Consider the following 20,072-nt stretch of genomic DNA (forward strand, 5'->3'; position numbering starts at 1 on the left):
GCAGACATGTGAAAACACAATTCATTAATCCTGTGCCTAAACTTAAAAACTGTGTGGAAGTTTAAATCATTGTTAGAAAGAAAAAGTTATCTTTTTTTTCTTTTTTTCCTGGTTATTGTTTGTTGAATTTTACTTATAATTCATGTTTAAAAGATTTGTTACTGCTGTGCTAATACCTGCTGTTAAATTCTCTGACTGAATTACCATCTTGACAATAAAAAGTGGTTCTGGGGAAATGAGAGATCTGAGCACGGTGAAACTTTCTAGCAAGAAACAGATAATTTTTTGCTCTTAAAATAAACAAAAACAGTGAGGGAATAAGTGTTGATATCCACGGGGGGGGGGGGGGGGGGGGGGGGGGAATGTATGGCCCTCAGTCCCAGTAACTGGTCTTCTTTGGCACTTGAGAACGATCACAAGTAGTTTGCCTTTTTATTCATATAGAACAAAATTTACAAAGTCATTCATACATTTTTGTTTGTTTTTTGTTTTGTTTTTTACTTACTTCGAAAATTGGGAATATTCAAAATACACTTTTACCCCACTTCATTCTTTCATTATTTACAGGTATATACAAGAAAAATTTAAGAGTTTGTTTTGTTTTGTGGTTTGTTTTTTTTTTTTTTCTTTCTTTTAAATTTTGTATTAAAAAGCTCTGCTGGTTGTTTTACTGTTTGTTTTCATCATATGGATGTTCCATGTGAGGGCTCCATTGCTTCTGGAATGACTCCCCCTGGCACAGACTGAAATGACATTGGGATCGGGGTTTTCACAGGACTCTGACGAAATAGTCCTCCATTTGGTGACCTGTGTTTACACTGTATGGAGGGCATGGTGGCCGAGCTGCTTAGGGGCAGCGGCAGGTTGCTGCCGGAGGCAGCCGTGAGTGTCCTGCTGGCACCATGAGTTGTCTGTTCTGGTAAAAAGGTGGTGACAGAAAGTTGTGTGTTCTGGTATTCACGTACTGGCTCCAGGGTCTGAGTTGGCTGCATGCCACCAATCTCCAAGGCTGAGATTTCAATGGACGCTGGAGAGATTTGCTTGTGGGCTATGTCTTCATCAATTAAACTGTTCATACGTCTGTGGACCTGCTCCAGGTTCACTTCTTTGTCCTAGTGAGGAAGAAACCAGAACAATCAGTCCAAACACAATCTCCAAGCCCATCCGGCCCCCCTCCACTTCCTCTGTCTGCCAGGAGTTGCTCACTCATTACACCACTTTGATTCTGTCTGTGCCTACGCAAAACCTCAAGGTCCGCCCAACATCTCCAGCTGAGACACGCATGCTGAAGAAAACACAAGCTCAATCTCAAGCCTGCCAGAGCCCCTGATGTTGTCAATCTCATCCTCCTTGGAGGTAAATCGTGCCTCTGTTTCAGCTCACAGGAGCTGGCACCAGGGACCAGCACACCCCACCAGCCCTTAGCTCACCTTGCACAAGCCCAGAAAAAAAAAGCATACTGCAGGCAAGTAAGCCAGCTGGGACTCCAAACTCCAGGGAGCAGCTCACTATCTTGTAACCACAAGACAGCTCACCACTATCTCATATAGCTGCAGTGCATTTTCAAAGGAACTTGTCAGTAAAACACTGTGCACGGCCTAGCTGACTCCAGGGTAGTTGCTCTGCGTGCAGAACTCTGCTGTCCAGGGGTTGTGGTGGTGAAGAAGTCTTCCCTTCCCAGCAGGAAGCCCTGGGTCACTTACATGGCACAGACTGTAGACCTACTGGAACAGCACTGAGAGAAACGCACTCTGGGAGCCCTGGGGAGGGGACCACTCCTTTGTGTTTTGAACAGTTGTGTGACCAACTATAAACTGTCATCTTGGCATGTCAACTGGTAAAAGTCTGGTTACGGTTAGAGTTTGGGAAAGTAACTCTGGTCTTTAGAAATTGCATCGCCATCTTCTGAGAATGTGTTGCCTAAGGCTCCCGGAGCAGTCTCTTCAAAGGACTTTGGGGACCACTTACTCAGCATGTTCTAGTTTCCATGAGGAAATATGACAAAAGAAGTTGTCTTCAAACCCGAAGCAGCAAAGACCTACAATAGGCTGTTTATCACCTCAGCGCAGCATTCAAGATGCTCAAATTGGAAAGCAACAAAACTGGCAGGGTAAAGTCAACCACCTGGGATGCTGTATCACTGAATTTTAATACTAGCATTGTATTGCCAACAAAAAGGTATTACATTATACCATTTCTCTGTATTTCATAAAGCATAGCTGTGATCTGCAGTTGTGGTTATTTGATGCAAGTATAACATATGGCAGAATAGCAGCAAAGCATCTATAAAAGCCCAACAATCCCAGAGACATTCCCTGGTCTGACAGAAACCAGTACTTACACTAGGCAGTCAGCAAGATTCCAGCCTAAGAAGTAGGACTAATTGACACGTTTGTGTCCCAGTAATCCCTGATTGCCCAGCAAACATCATATGCTTAATTGTTGGTTAAATCCAACACCAGCAGTCTTACAGATGCTCTGATTCATACCAAAAACTAGTCTCTGGGAACAGAGAAGTATAAGATGCCACTGCCACCCACCCCTTATGATCTTTTGCCACTGGTGCTCAGGTGGAGCACAGAGAAATGCAAAATTATTCCAGTGGTATTCACTGCTATGTAACTTTGCTTTCACCTGTAAATTGACAAGTCAACTCTAAAGCCCTTGATTCCCGTCAATGCCAACTACCGATTTGATTCTAACCTTGTGATTTAACACCACTTCTACATTACTCAAGAACCGCTGGATTTGCTGATCTCTGTACGGATCTGGAAATGAATTAGTGATGATGACCCCAAACCTGTGTCCTTAGCTTTAGGCTAAATCCATATTGATTTCAATTGGAGTACAATTGTTCCACAATTACAGGGCTAAGCTTTGCTAATCAGTAGAAAATGAATTCCTGTTTCATTTACATCACAAATCCACCGAAACACCAATAAAACTCCCAGAAACCTGGGGGTGCCATCTTCCTCACCAAAGAAACAAACTATTCTTTTAAAAATATTGCTTTTTCAGCCAAATCTTCTAATGAGATAATTTTGACTTAGAGAAAATCAGTAGACAATAAAAAAACAAATAAACTTTTGCAGCAGAAAGGGACCACGCAACAGCTGATCAGATAACCCCTGCAGCTGTGTTAAGTCCTTCTTGCCATCAGCCGTACCTGACACGTCAGGCTCTTCCTTCAGTATGTCAGACAATGCACCAAGCTGACAATAACGGAGGCTTTTTCATAAACTCTGCAGCTAGGTAAATTAAAGATTTGTGCTACAGTGGCCAAAGGATTACACAAGTCTAATTCATAATTTTATGTATTTCTCTTTCTTGAAGTAAAATTGTGGACTGGGGGCAAGTGTGAGAAGCGTTCTCATTTTTTCCCTGTAGGGAGTAAAGGCTCAACTTCTGTGGGTGGGTTCCTTTTGCACAGACGTTTGCCTGCACACTGCTGTGTCTTCCTCAGCTGTCTGCCAATAAAAGTTTGCTGCAAAGTTCTGTTTATCCAGAAAATTCAGGAACCACCAGGCATGATGATATCTATGTCTAAGGAAGCTAACTCCCAGAAGTCTGTTACAAAATGCTTCTTTGGGTACCCAGTAATATTTCTTTTCTCAAAAATGCTGCTAGCTTTGATTTAGACTCCTAGGTTGGCATTCTAGTTATCTGGGATTGATATTCTTGCTAAGCTTCTAGTACAAAATAAGAAAAAAGTAGAGAACCCAGGTTAGAACTGAGCAAACAATAGAAAAATATTCTTAAGTAACACTGGAGGAATGCTCATGACTCGTTAGCATTTTTCAGAGCTTTTGCCAAATACCTTCTTCTGATCATTTCAAGTGAAAATATTTCATTTGTATTGTTTGATTGCCTTCCAACCCGCTTTACTACAGGAACAAATATAACGTGACTGGGATAACTAGCCAAGCCAGAGGGAAAGGTAGAGCTTTGGTATTTGCAACATGCAATCATTAACTGTTTGTAGAGGAAAAAATCCATTTGTGAATGAAGTGTGCTCTTCATTTGGAGCATCTGTGCACAAAAGGTCATAAAATTCAAAGGACAAATGAATCCTGGTTATATATTAGCTTAACTCTTCTTAAGATGTAAACATAAAGAGCCTCAGATGGGCTGCTCTTAACATCTCCTGGTCCAGACCAGAGGGGTTATCCAGGATGACATCGTTTGGAATGTTTCCCTCCGCTGGCCTAACAGGGTTGCCTTCTCCTGCTGTGCACAGTCCAGCCCTGGGACAGCATTCCTCAGCAAATGGTGGATATGTAGTTGCTTATGTTTCATAATATAAACGTGTTTCACTCCGCTGAAGTTTTCATTATCAAGAAGAACATAATCCCTGCACACAGGCATCATATTTTATCTACAACAGAACACTCTACAAAGTGTAGAGAAGTAAATGCTTGGGGTTTTTTTAAGAGGCAGGGGTGGGGCTATCATTCACCTACTTCTAACTCTTCCTTCAGCATTAAGGACAACTTTCTGGCCTTATTAAGATCAGAGAAAACTTTTTAGAGGCTTCCAAGAGCCCAGAAGTTCACATCATTCCCTCTTTTTGTTGTTAAAATAAAATGTTTGTAAAGGTTAAGGAAAACAACCCTGTCTCTGAGGAATAATAGAAATACATTTTTAAAGGTTCTTCCTTTTTTCGTTGCCTTATTAGATGAAGAGCAGCTGAATAACTAAATGTCAAGCTTTGTATGAAAAGATCTTAATGCTGAATGAATGATTTTTTCAATTTATTTTTTTTTTTTTAAAAAAACAACCCTAAGATAAAAACTAGAAACTCTGGAGAAGATTCGTTTGCCGTTACATACTAGAAGACTGCCTTGAATCCCAAGATTTCCAGAACTGAAGGTTTTGGGATATCTTTATTTGACAAACCAAGTTTTCAGAATTTGTAAATTCTGTAAACCTCATCTTTCTTTTCCTTTATTGTCCTCTTGGAAAATTCAGTAACAAACCATATGTTAGGGAAAAGTAACAAAATTAATGGAAAAAGTGTTAAATGGTAATAAAGCCAGAAAAAAAGTTTTAAAAGTTATGACGTTTTGCTCCCCCGTCAGCTCAGTATTCTCCTTTTAGTTCTATGATTCTCATTAAATATGAACCATCTGTTTAAATACTTAAGCACTTAGTTAGGTTGCAGGGGTTTTCTTTCATTTGCTGAGGCTTTGTCACCTTAATTGTGAAACGGTAAAGTAGCATTGCAAAAGACTTTCAAGCTTTCTGATGCTGTAACTGTTCTCTATTTTTCCATTTCTCTATGACAAAATAAATGAAATAAAATTAATAAATTACTACAAATTAATATATTAAGGCTTGGGGCTAGGAAGTGGCAAGGCACCAGAGCTGGCAGCTGGACAGAAAAACCAGGAGCTGTAGTGGAGGCTAGTGTGCCAGTTTTCCAGCACAGTCTTCCCTTCTCCAAAGGCCAGCCCCCCAGGGGAAGCCTTACTGCTTCTCTTCACAAAGGTTTCTGGCTTCAGCTCCACTTAGCTCCAGTGAAGTCTCTTCAAGAGCTGAATGAATGAACTTCAAACTTCATACTCCAGTGTCCATGACAGACACGTTACCAAAGGTTTCTTCTCTTTGTTTTTTGTACTTAATACGCAAAACTGTTAATAGAAATATGTCACATTTCAGAGGTTTCAAGCCAATTCAACTTCACTTTTCATATGTAGCTACCTTGGGTAAACATACACACATGTGTTGCCAGAAGAGGATGAAATAATTTTGATTTGCTACCTTCATAATTCTATTTTCAATATGAATAATTCAGTTGAAGAAATTATTCAGTGAAGGGAAGAAAAAATATCATGTGTAAGGAAAATGGATTACAAACACAGGCTTATCCTCCTCGAGGTTAAGGAGAACAGCTAACCAAACAATGCTTCTGGTCAGGAAACTGTCTTACTCATAAATACCAATTTAAATGTCATTCTGGGAAGGCAAATGAAGGGCATGTTTGTGATACATCCCAAGCACCCGATCATGAGCGACAGGTTCAATGGCCTATGACTGACAGCATAAGCTCACCGTGGTGACCGTTGGCATGGATTTGAAGGATGCTCACCATAATTATCTGGGAACGACTAACCCTGCATGGCTGCACCTGCAAGAAACTATGATTCCCTTTCAGGACTAACCAAGTTTGGCTTTATCATGCAGAGAGAAATTATGGAAAGATATAAATGCAGACAGGATGATTTACAGAGTAATCGGTATTTTTTTTCTAGCTTATTTTCTGTGAATTTTGACAGTGGGCTCTCATAAAAGGGTGTAGGCAGTCAGATTGAAAGAATATGAAACTACTTGTGAGGTTTGGAATCAGCTAATATTATCAAATTTGAGAGCCATTGCACTGAATGTTGGAAAGGAGCTACTGGCTGATGTTTTCAAGAAATTGCCTATATCACTCTAAACACAATTATTTCAAAGGTAATACTGTTCAGCTGCCAGGCTTGCAATGGTTGGGATTTTCCAAAGGGGAGATATTTGAGAAAAATATTTTTAGTAAAGACACTAATGCGGCCACCTGTTCTTACTTGTGATTTCTCTGATCTTATCACAAAGTTCAAGAGAGGCCACTTGAAGAGATAAAAATGTTACAAGCTGATGAAGCAGTTTCAGTAAGGCCAAAAAGGGAGACAAATGCCCCAACAGAAAGGCCAAATATTTCCAGAAATTTGATGCTAAAACTATGCCAAAACTGTGATAAGTTGCATCTGTGTCCCACTCATACAAATAAAACCACTCTAGATTAGAGGAGAAGAAAAAGACTGATGGTTCTGACCCTAAATATCAAGCACTAAAAATTCAGAAATGTAGCCAATACGGGCAGGCAGGCACATAGACCGAGGGACTATCACGAATGCGTCAATACCTCCGGGTCAGACGGTGATAACTGTGCCAAACATTAAAAGCCTGCTAATGCAGTTCTTAATAAGCCTCAGGACATATGCAGAAAATACGGTTTTTAAAGTAATATAGTTTTAATCATCAACCATGGTGCATTTCTGTTTTGTTTCTTTGTTTCTGTCTTGTGTGACAATATGAAGAATTATCTTTTGGTGAGAGAATGAAACCAAGACATAAATGTTAATATTACATTTTCACACTATGAAAAACTATTTAAAAAATAAGACAATTCTGTGATTAGTACTAGGGTTCAAACTCTGAGTCAAGTCCCAGCCTCAGAGAGACATTTCCTTTTCTGGCCTTGACCAGGTTACATGCCAGTCCCTCTACCATCTATATAAACCACCTCTTAACTCACACACATATATTAAAAAATACAAGTATCAGTGGTCACGAGACACAGATGATGGAAGGCACACTTGTACCCAGCTAGACAGAAAGGAAGCCTCTGAGGCACTTCCATGCTCAGACAGACATACTGCACAACTGAAACACCGAACAAAAAAATATGAAAATGAAAGTGTCGTTTCCACACTCAGGTACCCATTGTTCTTTTCATAGCTCGGCATCAAAACCCACAGCTCCACTCAGCCACCAATTTCTGTCCGTGGGGTTTCAGACATCATGGGCTCAAAACACTTAGCTGGTTAAGGAAAAATGAAGAAGCAGCATATGTATATTTGTTTAAGATTATTTTGAAATTCTATATTCACCAAGGGTCATTATCATTACTTTCAGCTACAGCTACTGCATATGTAAAGCTGTAATATTAATTTATTCCAGGGGGCTTTGACAGAGTGGCAAAACCAGACATAATTGCCTTGTTCAAGAATAAAAAGCAGTGATGCTATATGTAATAGATGTGCTGCACAACAACAACAACACAATATGATGTTATATTAATACAAATAACTCCTTTTTAATACGACTTAATTTTGCCACGCTCATCATTCCGGAGATACTGTAGTCGACAATGCAGTGAAATGCAGACAGACATGTAAACAGATGCAGCAATGATATATGTTTGCCATCACTAATTTAACACAGGCAACTGACCTAGTCAAATAGCACTTAATGTTACATAAAATTTGCTGAGTGGTTTCTGAGTGTACTCCACTAGATGCTGGTTTGACCATAACACTATCTTATTAGAAATAAGTACAGGTGCACCTCAAGAGTCTACTTGAAAAACATTTATAAATAGGCCCAACTCTGCAATCAAGTTTCTGCTCTTATAAGTGGAACCTGTACTATGTATTTTAAATTAGCAATTAACTAAGCCATCATCCATAAAACAGCTGTTAGAAGAATGCATTGAGACTAACATCAGCTAAGGTCCACTAGACTGTTACCAGATTGAAAGAATAAAAGAAATGAAAGAGTTTTGCAAGATATATTAATTTCATTCAATGTGTAATCACCTTCAAAGAAACAAAACTGCATTAAAAAAATATGTATGAGGCCACCTTATTCACTAGGAGATGCTCTCCTTCACCAGAGAGCAGAAATTCCTTTATGCAGAGACAGTAATATTCTTTTCCCTCCTAAGTAAACCTGGAAAAAAGTGAGAAATAACAGAATGCTGCAAAGATGACGTTAATGTGATAGAAAATTGTTTCAAATACATTGCCAAAGTTTATTCCCACCTACCCATAGCCAGAAAATATCTATGATCGATCAAAGTAAGAAACTATTACCAAAAAAACCTAGAGACCAATCAAGTCACAAGCGTCTTGCTACAGCATTGTTACAAGTAGCAAGGAGCTTCATGGAGCAGTTCACATCTTCCCACACTCACATTGCCCACCCAACCCAGGTTAGATTTCTCTAACTTGAAATCACATCTAGCCAGGCATCTAATTCTGTAATGACTGTAACTGTCCCATGGTTTGTGCCTGTGTGCCTTGCCCAGAAATACACCAGACAGTAAGCTCCCCACCAGACCATTGAAGCTGATGATGCACACCAATTTAAACATCTGTCTGTATTTTTTATCTTCAACTGCATCCCATGCTATGGCGCTGTGTGAATAAATATGCAGGACACAGCACCACTGGGACAGGCATTGCACCTTAGGTGACAGCAGGTAGCCCCACAGCCTCTTGCTGTGATCTGCTCCCACGTTCATCATAACCCATTAACTAAGTTCAATCACAGAAAAAAACCTGGCTAGTCCTTACAACCAACAGCAGACTCACACCCACAAAGTTAAGAGGCTGTGATAGCATCTTCATTTGTTACTCAATACAAGAGGGGACATCCAGCCTCATGCTGAGGTATTCAAACTTCAAAGTCCTTACCAACTTTGGTTCACAAGCATTAGAAGCTGGTAACTCAACTACAAAGAAAATGAATGACTGGTTCCCATTATACAGATGTTTCCACAGTTTTCATGAGGTTAAAAATAAACAGGACAGTAAGAGAATGCAAAGAAACATTTTTCAACACAAGCAGCAAAATGCAGTACTGAATGAATGCCGGTTGATGAGCATGCCAATGTCTCTGCAAAGGAACTCTTAGGAGAAAGAACTTGCAATGGATAAACCTTTACAGTGCACACACTTCGTATAGTTACTTCATAGTTACAGGCATTTCCAACAACACGAAGGTTAGGTTCAAGGGGAGTTCCAGAGAGAGGTAAAGATGAGAAGAAAACTAGCAAGGATTCATCTCTGCAGGCATTTTGAACAACAAACCAGTTATCTGTATGTTCATTATAAATTCTCACCATGCTCCTGAGGCCGAACCTCACATCATTGGCCATCTCCAGGTAGAAAGGGAAAAAGATGATGTGGGGAGAAAAAAAAAAGGATCAAGATAGTGAGGCTAATAATATAATTAATATTTCACTCTTTTTTGCACAAAACATACTTATTACTTCTTATACTTCTGGTTTGAAATAGCAAATTTTAACCACTGTAACCAAAGAGGATGGCCCTGAAGAGGATGCTGTTTTCAGAATCCAACTGCATCTAAAATGACCCCGTGAAGTGACAGATTATCCTTTTAAGAAGTAAAGATCAAATTCATGAAGATTCTGTTCCAAAACTCACTAAAAATTAATGGATTCTTTACATTGATTTACACAGCTTTTAAATCCTAAATTATTATCTAGTCCATAAGGGATGTAATTTTTCACTCTACTGAGCCCAAAGGAAAGCAATGCTACCCTTTGTCTGATTTACTCTACTGGAGCATCAGGCATAACAGATTGCTCTATCATCATCGTTTTTCACCATTCCAGCCTAGTCAAATCCAAATCTCAGAAGTTCCCATTTTTTCCTATTATGCCAGGAGTACAAGAGTGATTTGGCACAGGAGACACAAGGAGTTGTTTCTACAACCTGATGCCCAGCGACAGTTGCCTCGCAAAGCCTCTCGTCTCCACTCCAGCTATGCAAAAGCCTTCAAAAACGCTTACTCCTGACTATTATCCACAGATGTTTTAATTAAGAACTGACTTTTGAAAAGGCTTCTGCACCCCCATTCACGGCTGTATTTTGGAAGCTGCCCAAGCTCCTATTTCAACATGAGAAAAGACATGGCCAGTCAAATCATTAAAATAGCTTAGCATAATAAAAACCTGGCCACCAGTTTCCCAGCAGAGATCTCTCGGATACCAAATACTTCTGAAGAAATAGTACTTGTTATGTTGAGTAAGTCTGAGTAGGTCTTTTCTATACATGGGCTTATAAATATGATTATCAACTTATGGAAAATCACAACCAAATCATCAAGATTTTTTTAAAAAAGTAAATGTATGTTTTCCACAATATTAGTATCTATGATTCCTTAATATTTTGCTAATATTGAGCGCAGGTTATTTCAGGTATTATAAATTGATTAAAATTCAATGGATAAATAGATTTATAAATTTCTTGTTAATATTATTGTATGGTGAGTTCAGTCTTCAACAAATTACTTCAGTGCACATGTAGCTTCCAGTTTATGCTGCGTATTTGTTGGTTTCAAAGCAAAGTAGGTTTGATCCTACACCATTAAATGAATAGAAGCGTTCTGGTGATCTGGGTGAGATCAGGATCAAACTCTTACTAAACTTTACATACATGTTTAAATACTTAGTTGGATCAAGGCCTAAGGCATTTTACAAACCACAAAAATGTAAAAAAAAAAATTGAGAAAAAAGTAACATTTTATGGTTTTTATTTTGAACTTTTACTGCTTTTGTTATTACTGAACATTCAACACCACCCACCACCCCCACCACCCCCTCAAAAATTCAACTTTAAAATACCACTGTAGGCTGAGATAAAATATACAAACATTAGCTCTGTAAACACTGTGTGAAGAATCTAAAAGAATCTGACACATTAAGGCTCCAACTCAGTAAAACACATAAGCTCAGGCCAAGCACATGAGTAGCCACAGAAGTCCTCTGGGATAGGTGATATAATGCAACTTAAGCAAGTACTTAAAATCAGTACGAAACTGCAACTTTGAACAGGTTGGTTCTTTCTGACTTCCCTGCATGGCAACACTCCTTTTTTATGCTTATTTCTGTTCAATTCCTCCCTGCCCCCCACAAGGTTCATGCCAAGTAAATCCAGATTATATCCCTAAGAATCCCATTAGCAGGGTTTTCTTATATGACTGAGAGAAAAATTAAACCAAACAGAAAAATCCCTTCCTTGCAGCTAGGGAAATATGCTGGAACCAAACTTGAATGCTTCCATACTGCTTTGGGTAGCAGAAGCCTGGGCCTGGTGTCATCAGTCATGGGGATGACATGTCACTTTTAGATTCATTACAGACTTGACCTAAATCTATGGTGATCTATAGCAAAAATTGACTGATTTAATTGGATTCTGATGAGCAAGCTCTCTGTGACCAGGTATCACAGAATATCTGCTTCACTGCTAGGGAGCTCTAACGAAAAAATCTTGTTTCTTCACTCATATAAACAGCCAACACTGAGTTTCTTAAGATGCCTTTCCAGCTATTATCAGTTTCTGTACAAGGCAATTTATACATTATATCCTGTTTTGTTGGGGGTTTTTTTGGTTGTTTTTTTTTTCTTCTCTTTAACTGATTCTTCCAGCTTACACTTCATCATCAAACAACATGAAATTGTGCATTCTGGGATGACTGATTCTTAACACTGCTCTGCTGCTTTTAAAATGCTAGTTAAATGAAGTTCCCCAGCTTATTATATTCAAACTGAATTTCTATACGGCATTAAAATGCATTATTTTGCCAGTGTTTGCATGATTTATTTTCCCCAAAAAACTTTATTTATTCTTAGAAAAGTAGATACAATACAGTGGTACAAACAAATGATCATTTATATGCAACTGAGCAAAAAATGTACAAAGATTTCAGATATGTCATAAAAATACAGAAAAAATAATTTAAAATAAAAACAAGATAAAATATAGAGGACATGCAATGAAGGGAAAATAAAATATCAGTTTGATGATCTCATGTTTCCTTTCACTCTCAAAAGGAACCATCCCCGGGGAAATCAAATTGTCAGATAAAAAGATAACACCACAAAGGAGACAAGGTAAATGAAGTGACAAAGACAAGGGAAGTGAAAATAATGTTGAAAGCGTAAGACTCTTTAATAATCAAAAACAACGCTGCTGACGCCATGCTGAAGGTACGGAAGCCTTGGTTGCCATGGAATAATATCTGGTTGGAGAATACAGTGCAAACCACAATTCTTAGCAGTGACAAATTTTGATCCATTGGACTGTATCTGTGATTTCATACTTCCACTTCTAAGGTACACGGGGTTTCACTGTCTTCTAATAACAGAAGAGAGTCCTAGTGGGTAACTTTCATGACTGCTAAAGCTGGAAATACAGGGTTTGAGGTAGGCTGGAATTTGCATATCATCGAACATGGAAACATGGGAACTTAAGGCAGATCATACAAAGCTGCCCTGGCCAGAGATACAGATTTTCTTTCTTTCATCCTGCATACTGCCAAAATATTTCTGATATTTTTTAGAGTAATGTCACTACCTCCTACTATCCTATAGAGCTAGAAAGTATTGCAGAGTCTAGACTTTTTGAGATTAAATAACATTTACAACATTGTTAAGCTGGGAGTAGCAGGAAACAGGAATGATAAAAGGCTGCTACTAGAACACAAGTCTGTTCGTGCTCTGGACGGTACCTGAATTGCTGCCTTCTTTTAATTATTTTTTTAAAAAAGTGCAAACAGAAAAGTGAAAAGAGTCTGTTGAATAAAATGATTTTGCAGAAGTATGAGACAGTTAAGAAATTAAAAACTAAGCTGTGAAGACTGTGATTGTTAATGAATTATAAATTTGACAGAAGCTATGAGGCAATGACTAGTCACAACTCAGGAAATGGAAAATAATGCCATTCCTTAACCAGTAAAACCCCAAAATCTTCGAGCACTACAAAACTGCCAACACGCTGGGTACAGATTCTGAAACACATTGCTAGGAGTGGCACAACTGGTTTGGAGAAAATACAGTTCTGATTTATAAAGAATCAATCCAACAATTTCTTGAGAACATTCTAACATTATCTTTCAAGAGCTGTATTATATACTGTAACAGTGGGCGAATCAGTATCGCCTTTCATGGAAGATGCACCAAGTATCAGTTCCCAGCAAAAAAAATCATCCTGTATAAGTGACTAATTTTCTTTGATATAGAGTTGGCCATTAATTTGGTTTGAGTGAATGCATCTCCATGAATAATATGATATTTTATCTTTGTGCCTAAGTTTTCAGTTTTGGAGTATAGTGTGTGGATGAACTAGGACGGCTTTTTTAATAGTTCTGAAGAGATCTCAGAAGTAATAATCTTCAAGAGGAATAGTACATCACAGTAAGACATAGATGATAAAGCACAGAGGATGCTGGGGTGTCCATTGCAGTAAGCAGTGACACTGGATCATAATGACAATGAAGATTTGAAAACTGTCTTTCAGTGTGTCAAATGGAATAAAAGACACCAACAACCTGATAATGTGGCAAAGCCCTTGGCAGTTAAATGATTCACATTATATTATAGCTTACTGATATAATGAAATAAATGCATAAGACACATATCAAAAGATATAGAAATTGGGAGATAATTACTAAAAGCTCAACACTTCTATGGTACTAGGTTTCAATAACTATCTGATTGCTCAGTTAGTCAAAGGGGACATAGAGTGACTGAACAGAGATTCCAGAATAAATAGTAATTTTCACTTTTTTATAAATCCCCACATTACTAAAGCTTATCAAATCAAAAGATTAGGTATCAGTATTGCAGGCTGAGTAGCACCTGTGTAAATTTAAGATTTTAGCACACAGAGATAGATATATGAGCTAGCTAAATTTCACAGTGGGTATAGAATAGCTGCCTATTAACAATTAGGAGAGGATAATTATAAATTCTGGAAAATCTAATTTAAAAAACATGACCAAATGTAAATTTTGCTGAATTAGAAATTAATAAGGGAATTTAAACTTTACCAGAGATCTGTCCAACTTTAGGAGATTACAGACTTGAACTCTAGTAGAAGAACGTGGCACAGTGTTGCAGCTATACGTTTTTTCCTGATGCTGAAGCTAATCTTTCTTTTGTTAATCTGATCTGATATGGATTAAATGAAGAATTAAAAGGGAGACATTAAGATTATTACCACAGTACTCATTAGAAACATTTTTACAAATCTGCTTCAAATAAAACAAAAATACCTTGTAAGAATATCCTGAAAATCCACCCAGCCTTCCCGAATCTAGCAAGAAATTTCACTATACCTTGCATGATAGAATGGTGAACCAATGACAGCTGTGTTTTGGAAAAGTAAAGGAAGTCCATCCTTCCTGGAGGTTTATATTAATGAATTGACTTAATAGGTAGGAACAACACATTTTTTTAATTGAGTGGGGCAGATTTTCTTCATATGCGAATAATGTAAAAAATATTCCAGTTGGAAGTAGTCTCCATCTGACATCACTCTCCCCATAAAGAAGAGTTACTACAAACGTAGATCAAATTAATGTCAAAGTCCCAACTTATGGTGTCAGGCTTCAAAATACAGGCTTTCTGTTCCTCCCAGTTACATAGTTAACACTACATTTTTCACACTTACTGTAATTAAGATTTGTGATTTATACCACACAGACATCTGAGTCCTTGAACACCTCAATGTATTGGCTCAGGCTAAGGTCCACAAAAGGCATACAAAGTGGACGAGGAAAAGATAATGAATTGGCAAATATCAACACGTCAGTGTCAGCTGAAAACATTTCTCCAGTGCTAATGAGGGCTGTGCACATTCTTCCAGCTAGACTTCACAGATCCTCAACATACAAAATGAGCCTCTAAAAAATTCCTTGCTCTGTCTCCAGCAAGCTGCCCAACCCTGTCATAAATCTGCCAGAGCAGTTGTGCATTCATCTTCCCAACATCTCTCCGGTTTTTGTGTTGCCAGCTGTCGGCATGATGCAGCCTACCAAGTGGGTCAAGCCAAAGACAGAATGTTATGCAAGGGCTCCACAAGTTATGTTAACTCCTTATTCAAGGCTGAATCCGCTGTCATTTTCTACAACGGATTGATAAAGCTCCTGACGGGGTAAGGGTCACAGAAGCCGAACAGTGCCTCCTTGCCCTTCAACTCATGAGGTGACTTCTGCATGAGGAGACACCAGTCTAGTCCTTCCGTGACCCTCCACAAGCTCTGCACTTGATAGAAGAAAATGGTTGGGAGACGATCCAGCTTCCACAATTTTTAGGTGATATCACAACACTCACGTTGTGCCAAAGCCTTCCCAAAAGCAAAAGAAAATCGGCAGCATGACTTAAGTTTGCAGCTGTTCTTGAACTAACAATTTGGCTGGAGTATCAGATGCAGCCAGGAGGCAGATTTTAACGTTCTGTACATGCTATGCATGCTGCGGCTCTGTTATTATGACCATTGCTGTAGAGATGCTGTGACAGAAATGGGATCTCCTGAATAACACCTCCTGGAGATCAAATCCTCTTTTTGCTTTTGGTCCCCCAGCAACACTCAGCCACTGCTCCTGACTCAAGCACAGCAGTCCCCAGGACTTAACACTCCCCTCATCTCTGGATCATATCTTTCCCAAAGTTTCAAAACTCGGTTCTCCTAAATATGTTGAAAATCTTCAACCAACCTACACCACCTTTTCTGGAATGTGGTTTCCTATCTGAATTACAGTAGCCATCAGCAATCCTCCTTCAATCCCTCCTCACTAGTAGTACATAGATAAAATTTATATCTCTGCCCACTGATCTACCGAGAAACATCTGCTATGCTCCTTTGCTGATATAACTGAGCTGATGTTGCAGTCACTGTGACTGGATCCCTCCTCCCAGCCCCATGGTGCCATCCCAGCCCAGCCCCAGGCAGGTGGCCATCAGCTGTGAGCGGCCATCAGCCACAGGTGGCCAGTCATGCACCCACTGCGGCCTCACAGGGGTCCCACCTGCCCAGGCCAGCTGGAGCTGGGTGAGGGGCTGAGGGGCCGAGGGGCCAGGAGCCCTGGCCGGGCCAGGCTGAGCTCAGGTGACAGGCACCGTGTCACACGGCCCAGCCTGCAGTGGGTCTGGGTGGAATAAAGTTTCGAGTGTAACGGCAAGGTGGGGCTGTGCCATGCTTAAGCAGAGGATCGCAGAAGACCGTGCCCACCCGTGGTGCGGGGCAGCAGTGTCCCCTTCCCTCCAGCTGCTCTGACCTGACTCAAAGGTGCTTCTAGCCACCTGCCTTTCGTTGCACCCCGCTGTCCTCTTGAGGGACCCCTCATTACGTTCCCTCCCGCCTGCCTCGCATACCTGCCTTACGCTTTCCTCCTGGCTGGCTCAGCCTGTGAGCCCTCATCCCTGTGCCCTCTCCTCAGGAACACGCACTTCCCCGTTCAACCTCAACAACCTGCTTGTGCCAGGGCTCCCACTGACTCTGCTCCCTCTCGGCAGCACCCACATCACCGACCTTTCCCGAGCCTGTTTATGTGTGCTGTGAGCAGGTTTAACTTGCCACCCTTAACCCAGAGTGGCTATGCTCCACGGGCAGGCCCAGTCCCACACACTGGTGGTCTTCCCAAGTACAGCTTTACTGTATGGATAACCTTAGTATATTTTTTTTTAAATGGAAGCTTAAAAGTATTCTATTGTTTGTCACAGAAACTGCAAGAGGGCGTACAGAGCAACCCTAATCTGGAACGCAGTGGAGGGAAAGGGCAGGAGGAGGAGACGGATGGGAAGGGGAGGAAAGTTGGGATGGGGTAGGCAGGGATTTGCGATAACTCTTCTTACATCATAAAAAGCAAAACAAAGGGGATGGGGAAAAAGAAAATACTTAAACTCAGGAAAGCAGATCCTTTTCCAGAGATGGAAACTGAGTATTTTAAACTCCTTGCAATAAAAGAGTGAATTATTTCACCTTACCTATATGAAACTGCCATTGGGGCATACTCATCTCACTCTACAAAGATGCACCAAGGTGAGTCCCTGAGCGTAGAGAGGGGAACACACTGCATAGTATAGCAAGAGGAATGCTTGTGCACAGGCAGCTTGAGGACATGGCACACAAGGTCCCTGTCCCTTGCCCTGCCAGGCTTCCACCACAGGCAGCGAGCGCTCTGCTGCTGGGGAGAGGCCTTCGCTGTGCTCACGTGGAGTGGGGCCTTTGGGGTTACAGCAGGAGTGACTTCTACAAGGCAGCGGGGCAAAATTCTACAGTATTTAACCAAAGAGCAATGAAAGACGCACTTCTCTTCATATGAAACCTACTTTATAAGCAAGAGTACCTACTCACGCTCTCCCTGTGCCTGCTTTTGGAGTACTGCATTGTGCAAACTGGAGCCATGCTTCCTTTTACCAACATTTCCCTTTCACTGCTGCATGTAGTGGAGCCACAGGCAAGTGGCTTTACAGCTTTGTCCCACAAACATGGTACAGATGTTTATCACCAAGCACTTGATGGATGAATTCAAATGGGAGAAGCAGGAACTCAGAAGAATGGAATCTTACTGATAAATATTTCACAGCATTACAGACTGCAACATATATCTCCAGGTCCCATTTGCCAGAATTGCTTACAGGTGATAGGTATGTCAATTAGCGTAGTACTCCTGGCAACTTGAGAAACATAGATTGGAATTGATGGGCTATGCACCGTTTTCCAGCTGTAGTGTAGCTCACTGCTATTATTTGCTTGTAACAAACATCTGCTCCAAGATGAAAGCACCTACAAATGCCTCAGCGTCTCCAAAATTACAAGAGGTTAGTCTGTTAAACATTTAATCTACGTAAACAAATACAGGCTTCATGCAAGACAGGTCTGAGTGTGTGCTGATTATTCTATCATAGCATTGCTAACTACTGCTGCTGTGCATGAAAACTTCAAACCGAAGGAATTCTCAGATGTATTTTCCTAGGTAAAATATGTTATATGAAGGTTGGTTTACTCAGAGTCTCCTACTTTTAGAAATAAAACTGATTTCAAAAGAAAGGAAGCATTTCAACAGTGTCATGGCAATATGGCTTATTCAATTAATAACTAGCTGGTTTATTTTTAATTGCTCATGTACCTCTTCAAACTCAGCCTAGGTCAGCCATGAAGGAAAACAGCTACCAGCTGGCTGGCAGCTGCACAGCCTGTGCAGGATAGATATGGCTCTCACAGCCAACGCAGGGGGTCTCAGATCACAGAAAACATTACCACTGGCGGCACAAATGGGTGCCTATGACTGGTCTCCCAGTCACTCACAGCAGAGAGGCCAAGGGGGTGTTTCTGAACTACTCTCTTACCCCTAAAGGTGGTCTCACCAGCTTAGGACTGAGGCACATTGGTGGGGCAATGTGGGGAAGTTTGCACTGCTGCTGCCCATGCTGTACCTGCTCTATAAATAGAGGACTTTAGTCTCCAGGGTTGTCAGTTTGGCACCTTCCGTGTGCACAAAAGACACGTTTTGTTGGGGTTTTTTATTTGTTTAGAAACAACCACCCAAAAAGTTATATGCAAAGCTTAGTATGGCAAATCAAAATATATCAAATTTATTGTATGAGAGCACCTAAAATCCCACAACTTCCACTTCCTTGCTCTTTCTTTTGTGTTTTCTACTTTTAATTGTGATAAGAATAAAAGTTATGGACCTCTTTCGGTGTTTCTTGATGACAACGGTTGCTGTTCCACCACAACTCCAATGCTGCCACCAAGCATGCAAGAAGAAGGCCTATTGCTAAAATGCAGAAAACGCCTGCAAAACTGTGAAGCTTGAGTGCCTTCCCATCTGTCTGTGCATTGGTATGGCTATTCAGGTCACAACGTCCCATCCGTGGCCACCATTTCTGTTTAAGAACATCCAAATCTCCACTTTCTTGCAACTCTAGGATCCTGCAGAAATTTCAGAAGACAAGTATTATTTTCAATGATACTCTTTCAGTTTTTTCATCTTTTCTGTATGTCACATAACTCTTAAATCTACTGCCCCACCATTCAAAACTCCATTCCACCACCACCATCACCACCGTGCAGCATTCTCACTCTGAAACTCTGTTACAGCAAGATTTCTTTCTACTTACAGCAGCAGGTAAACTCCACTGGGTAACTTTAGAAAAAGAAGAGACTGTAAAAAAATTCCACTGCAATGCAAGAAGCACTTCCAAGGGAAATCACCATATTCCAGTTAGTCATGGCTGGTCTGGCTACATTCAGCTGCAACAGCTGGTCCCACTAGCGAAACGCTCAACCCACTCCACTGCTGCTCTCACAATAATTTCAAAATCATGTGAGACTAAACATGCTACTGTTTGTGTGCCACAACACAAATCTGTTTAAGCAGCAACCAACTCATTTACTTCAGCAAACGTAGCTTATTCAAAAAGATTTTACTTCAATGCTGTTACTTCATGCCTGAATTACTGTGTTAACAGTTGCTAATTAATCATTGTTTTGTCTCTTGTGAAGTGTCCTTTCTGTCCATGAATGATTCATTTTGGATTTGGTTTGATAAGTGTTCTAGCTGTTTACTAACAATCTTTTCTCTGGAGGCAGCTTTGTTTCTGGTTACACAGCTGGAGTTTTACTCCTTTTTATAAAGAAGGAGCAAGACAAGGAAATCTTACTTCAACCCCCTTCCTGGAGCAGAGCACCCGCTCACCTTCTGCTGAGGCCACACATGCC

General features: G+C 40.3%; 1 protein-coding gene across 1 annotated transcript in view; it reads right to left on the reverse strand.

Annotated features, from left to right (window-relative positions):
• Window positions 1-392: 392 nt before the first annotated feature.
• GRID1 (glutamate ionotropic receptor delta type subunit 1) overlaps window positions 393-20,072 on the reverse strand; it is a 544,815-nt gene continuing 525,135 nt past the window's right edge. The window contains exons 15-16 of the mRNA XM_056350722.1: window positions 19,043-19,283; window positions 393-1,112 (exon numbers count right to left, since the gene is read on the reverse strand). Coding sequence (XP_056206697.1) covers window positions 684-1,112; window positions 19,043-19,283 — 670 coding nt within the window. The 3' untranslated portion in view covers window positions 393-683. The remainder of the gene's footprint in view (window positions 1,113-19,042; window positions 19,284-20,072) is intronic.

Source organism: Falco biarmicus, chromosome 9 (assembly GCF_023638135.1).
Source record: "Falco biarmicus isolate bFalBia1 chromosome 9, bFalBia1.pri, whole genome shotgun sequence".
Classification (NCBI taxonomy): domain Eukaryota; kingdom Metazoa; phylum Chordata; class Aves; order Falconiformes; family Falconidae; genus Falco; species Falco biarmicus.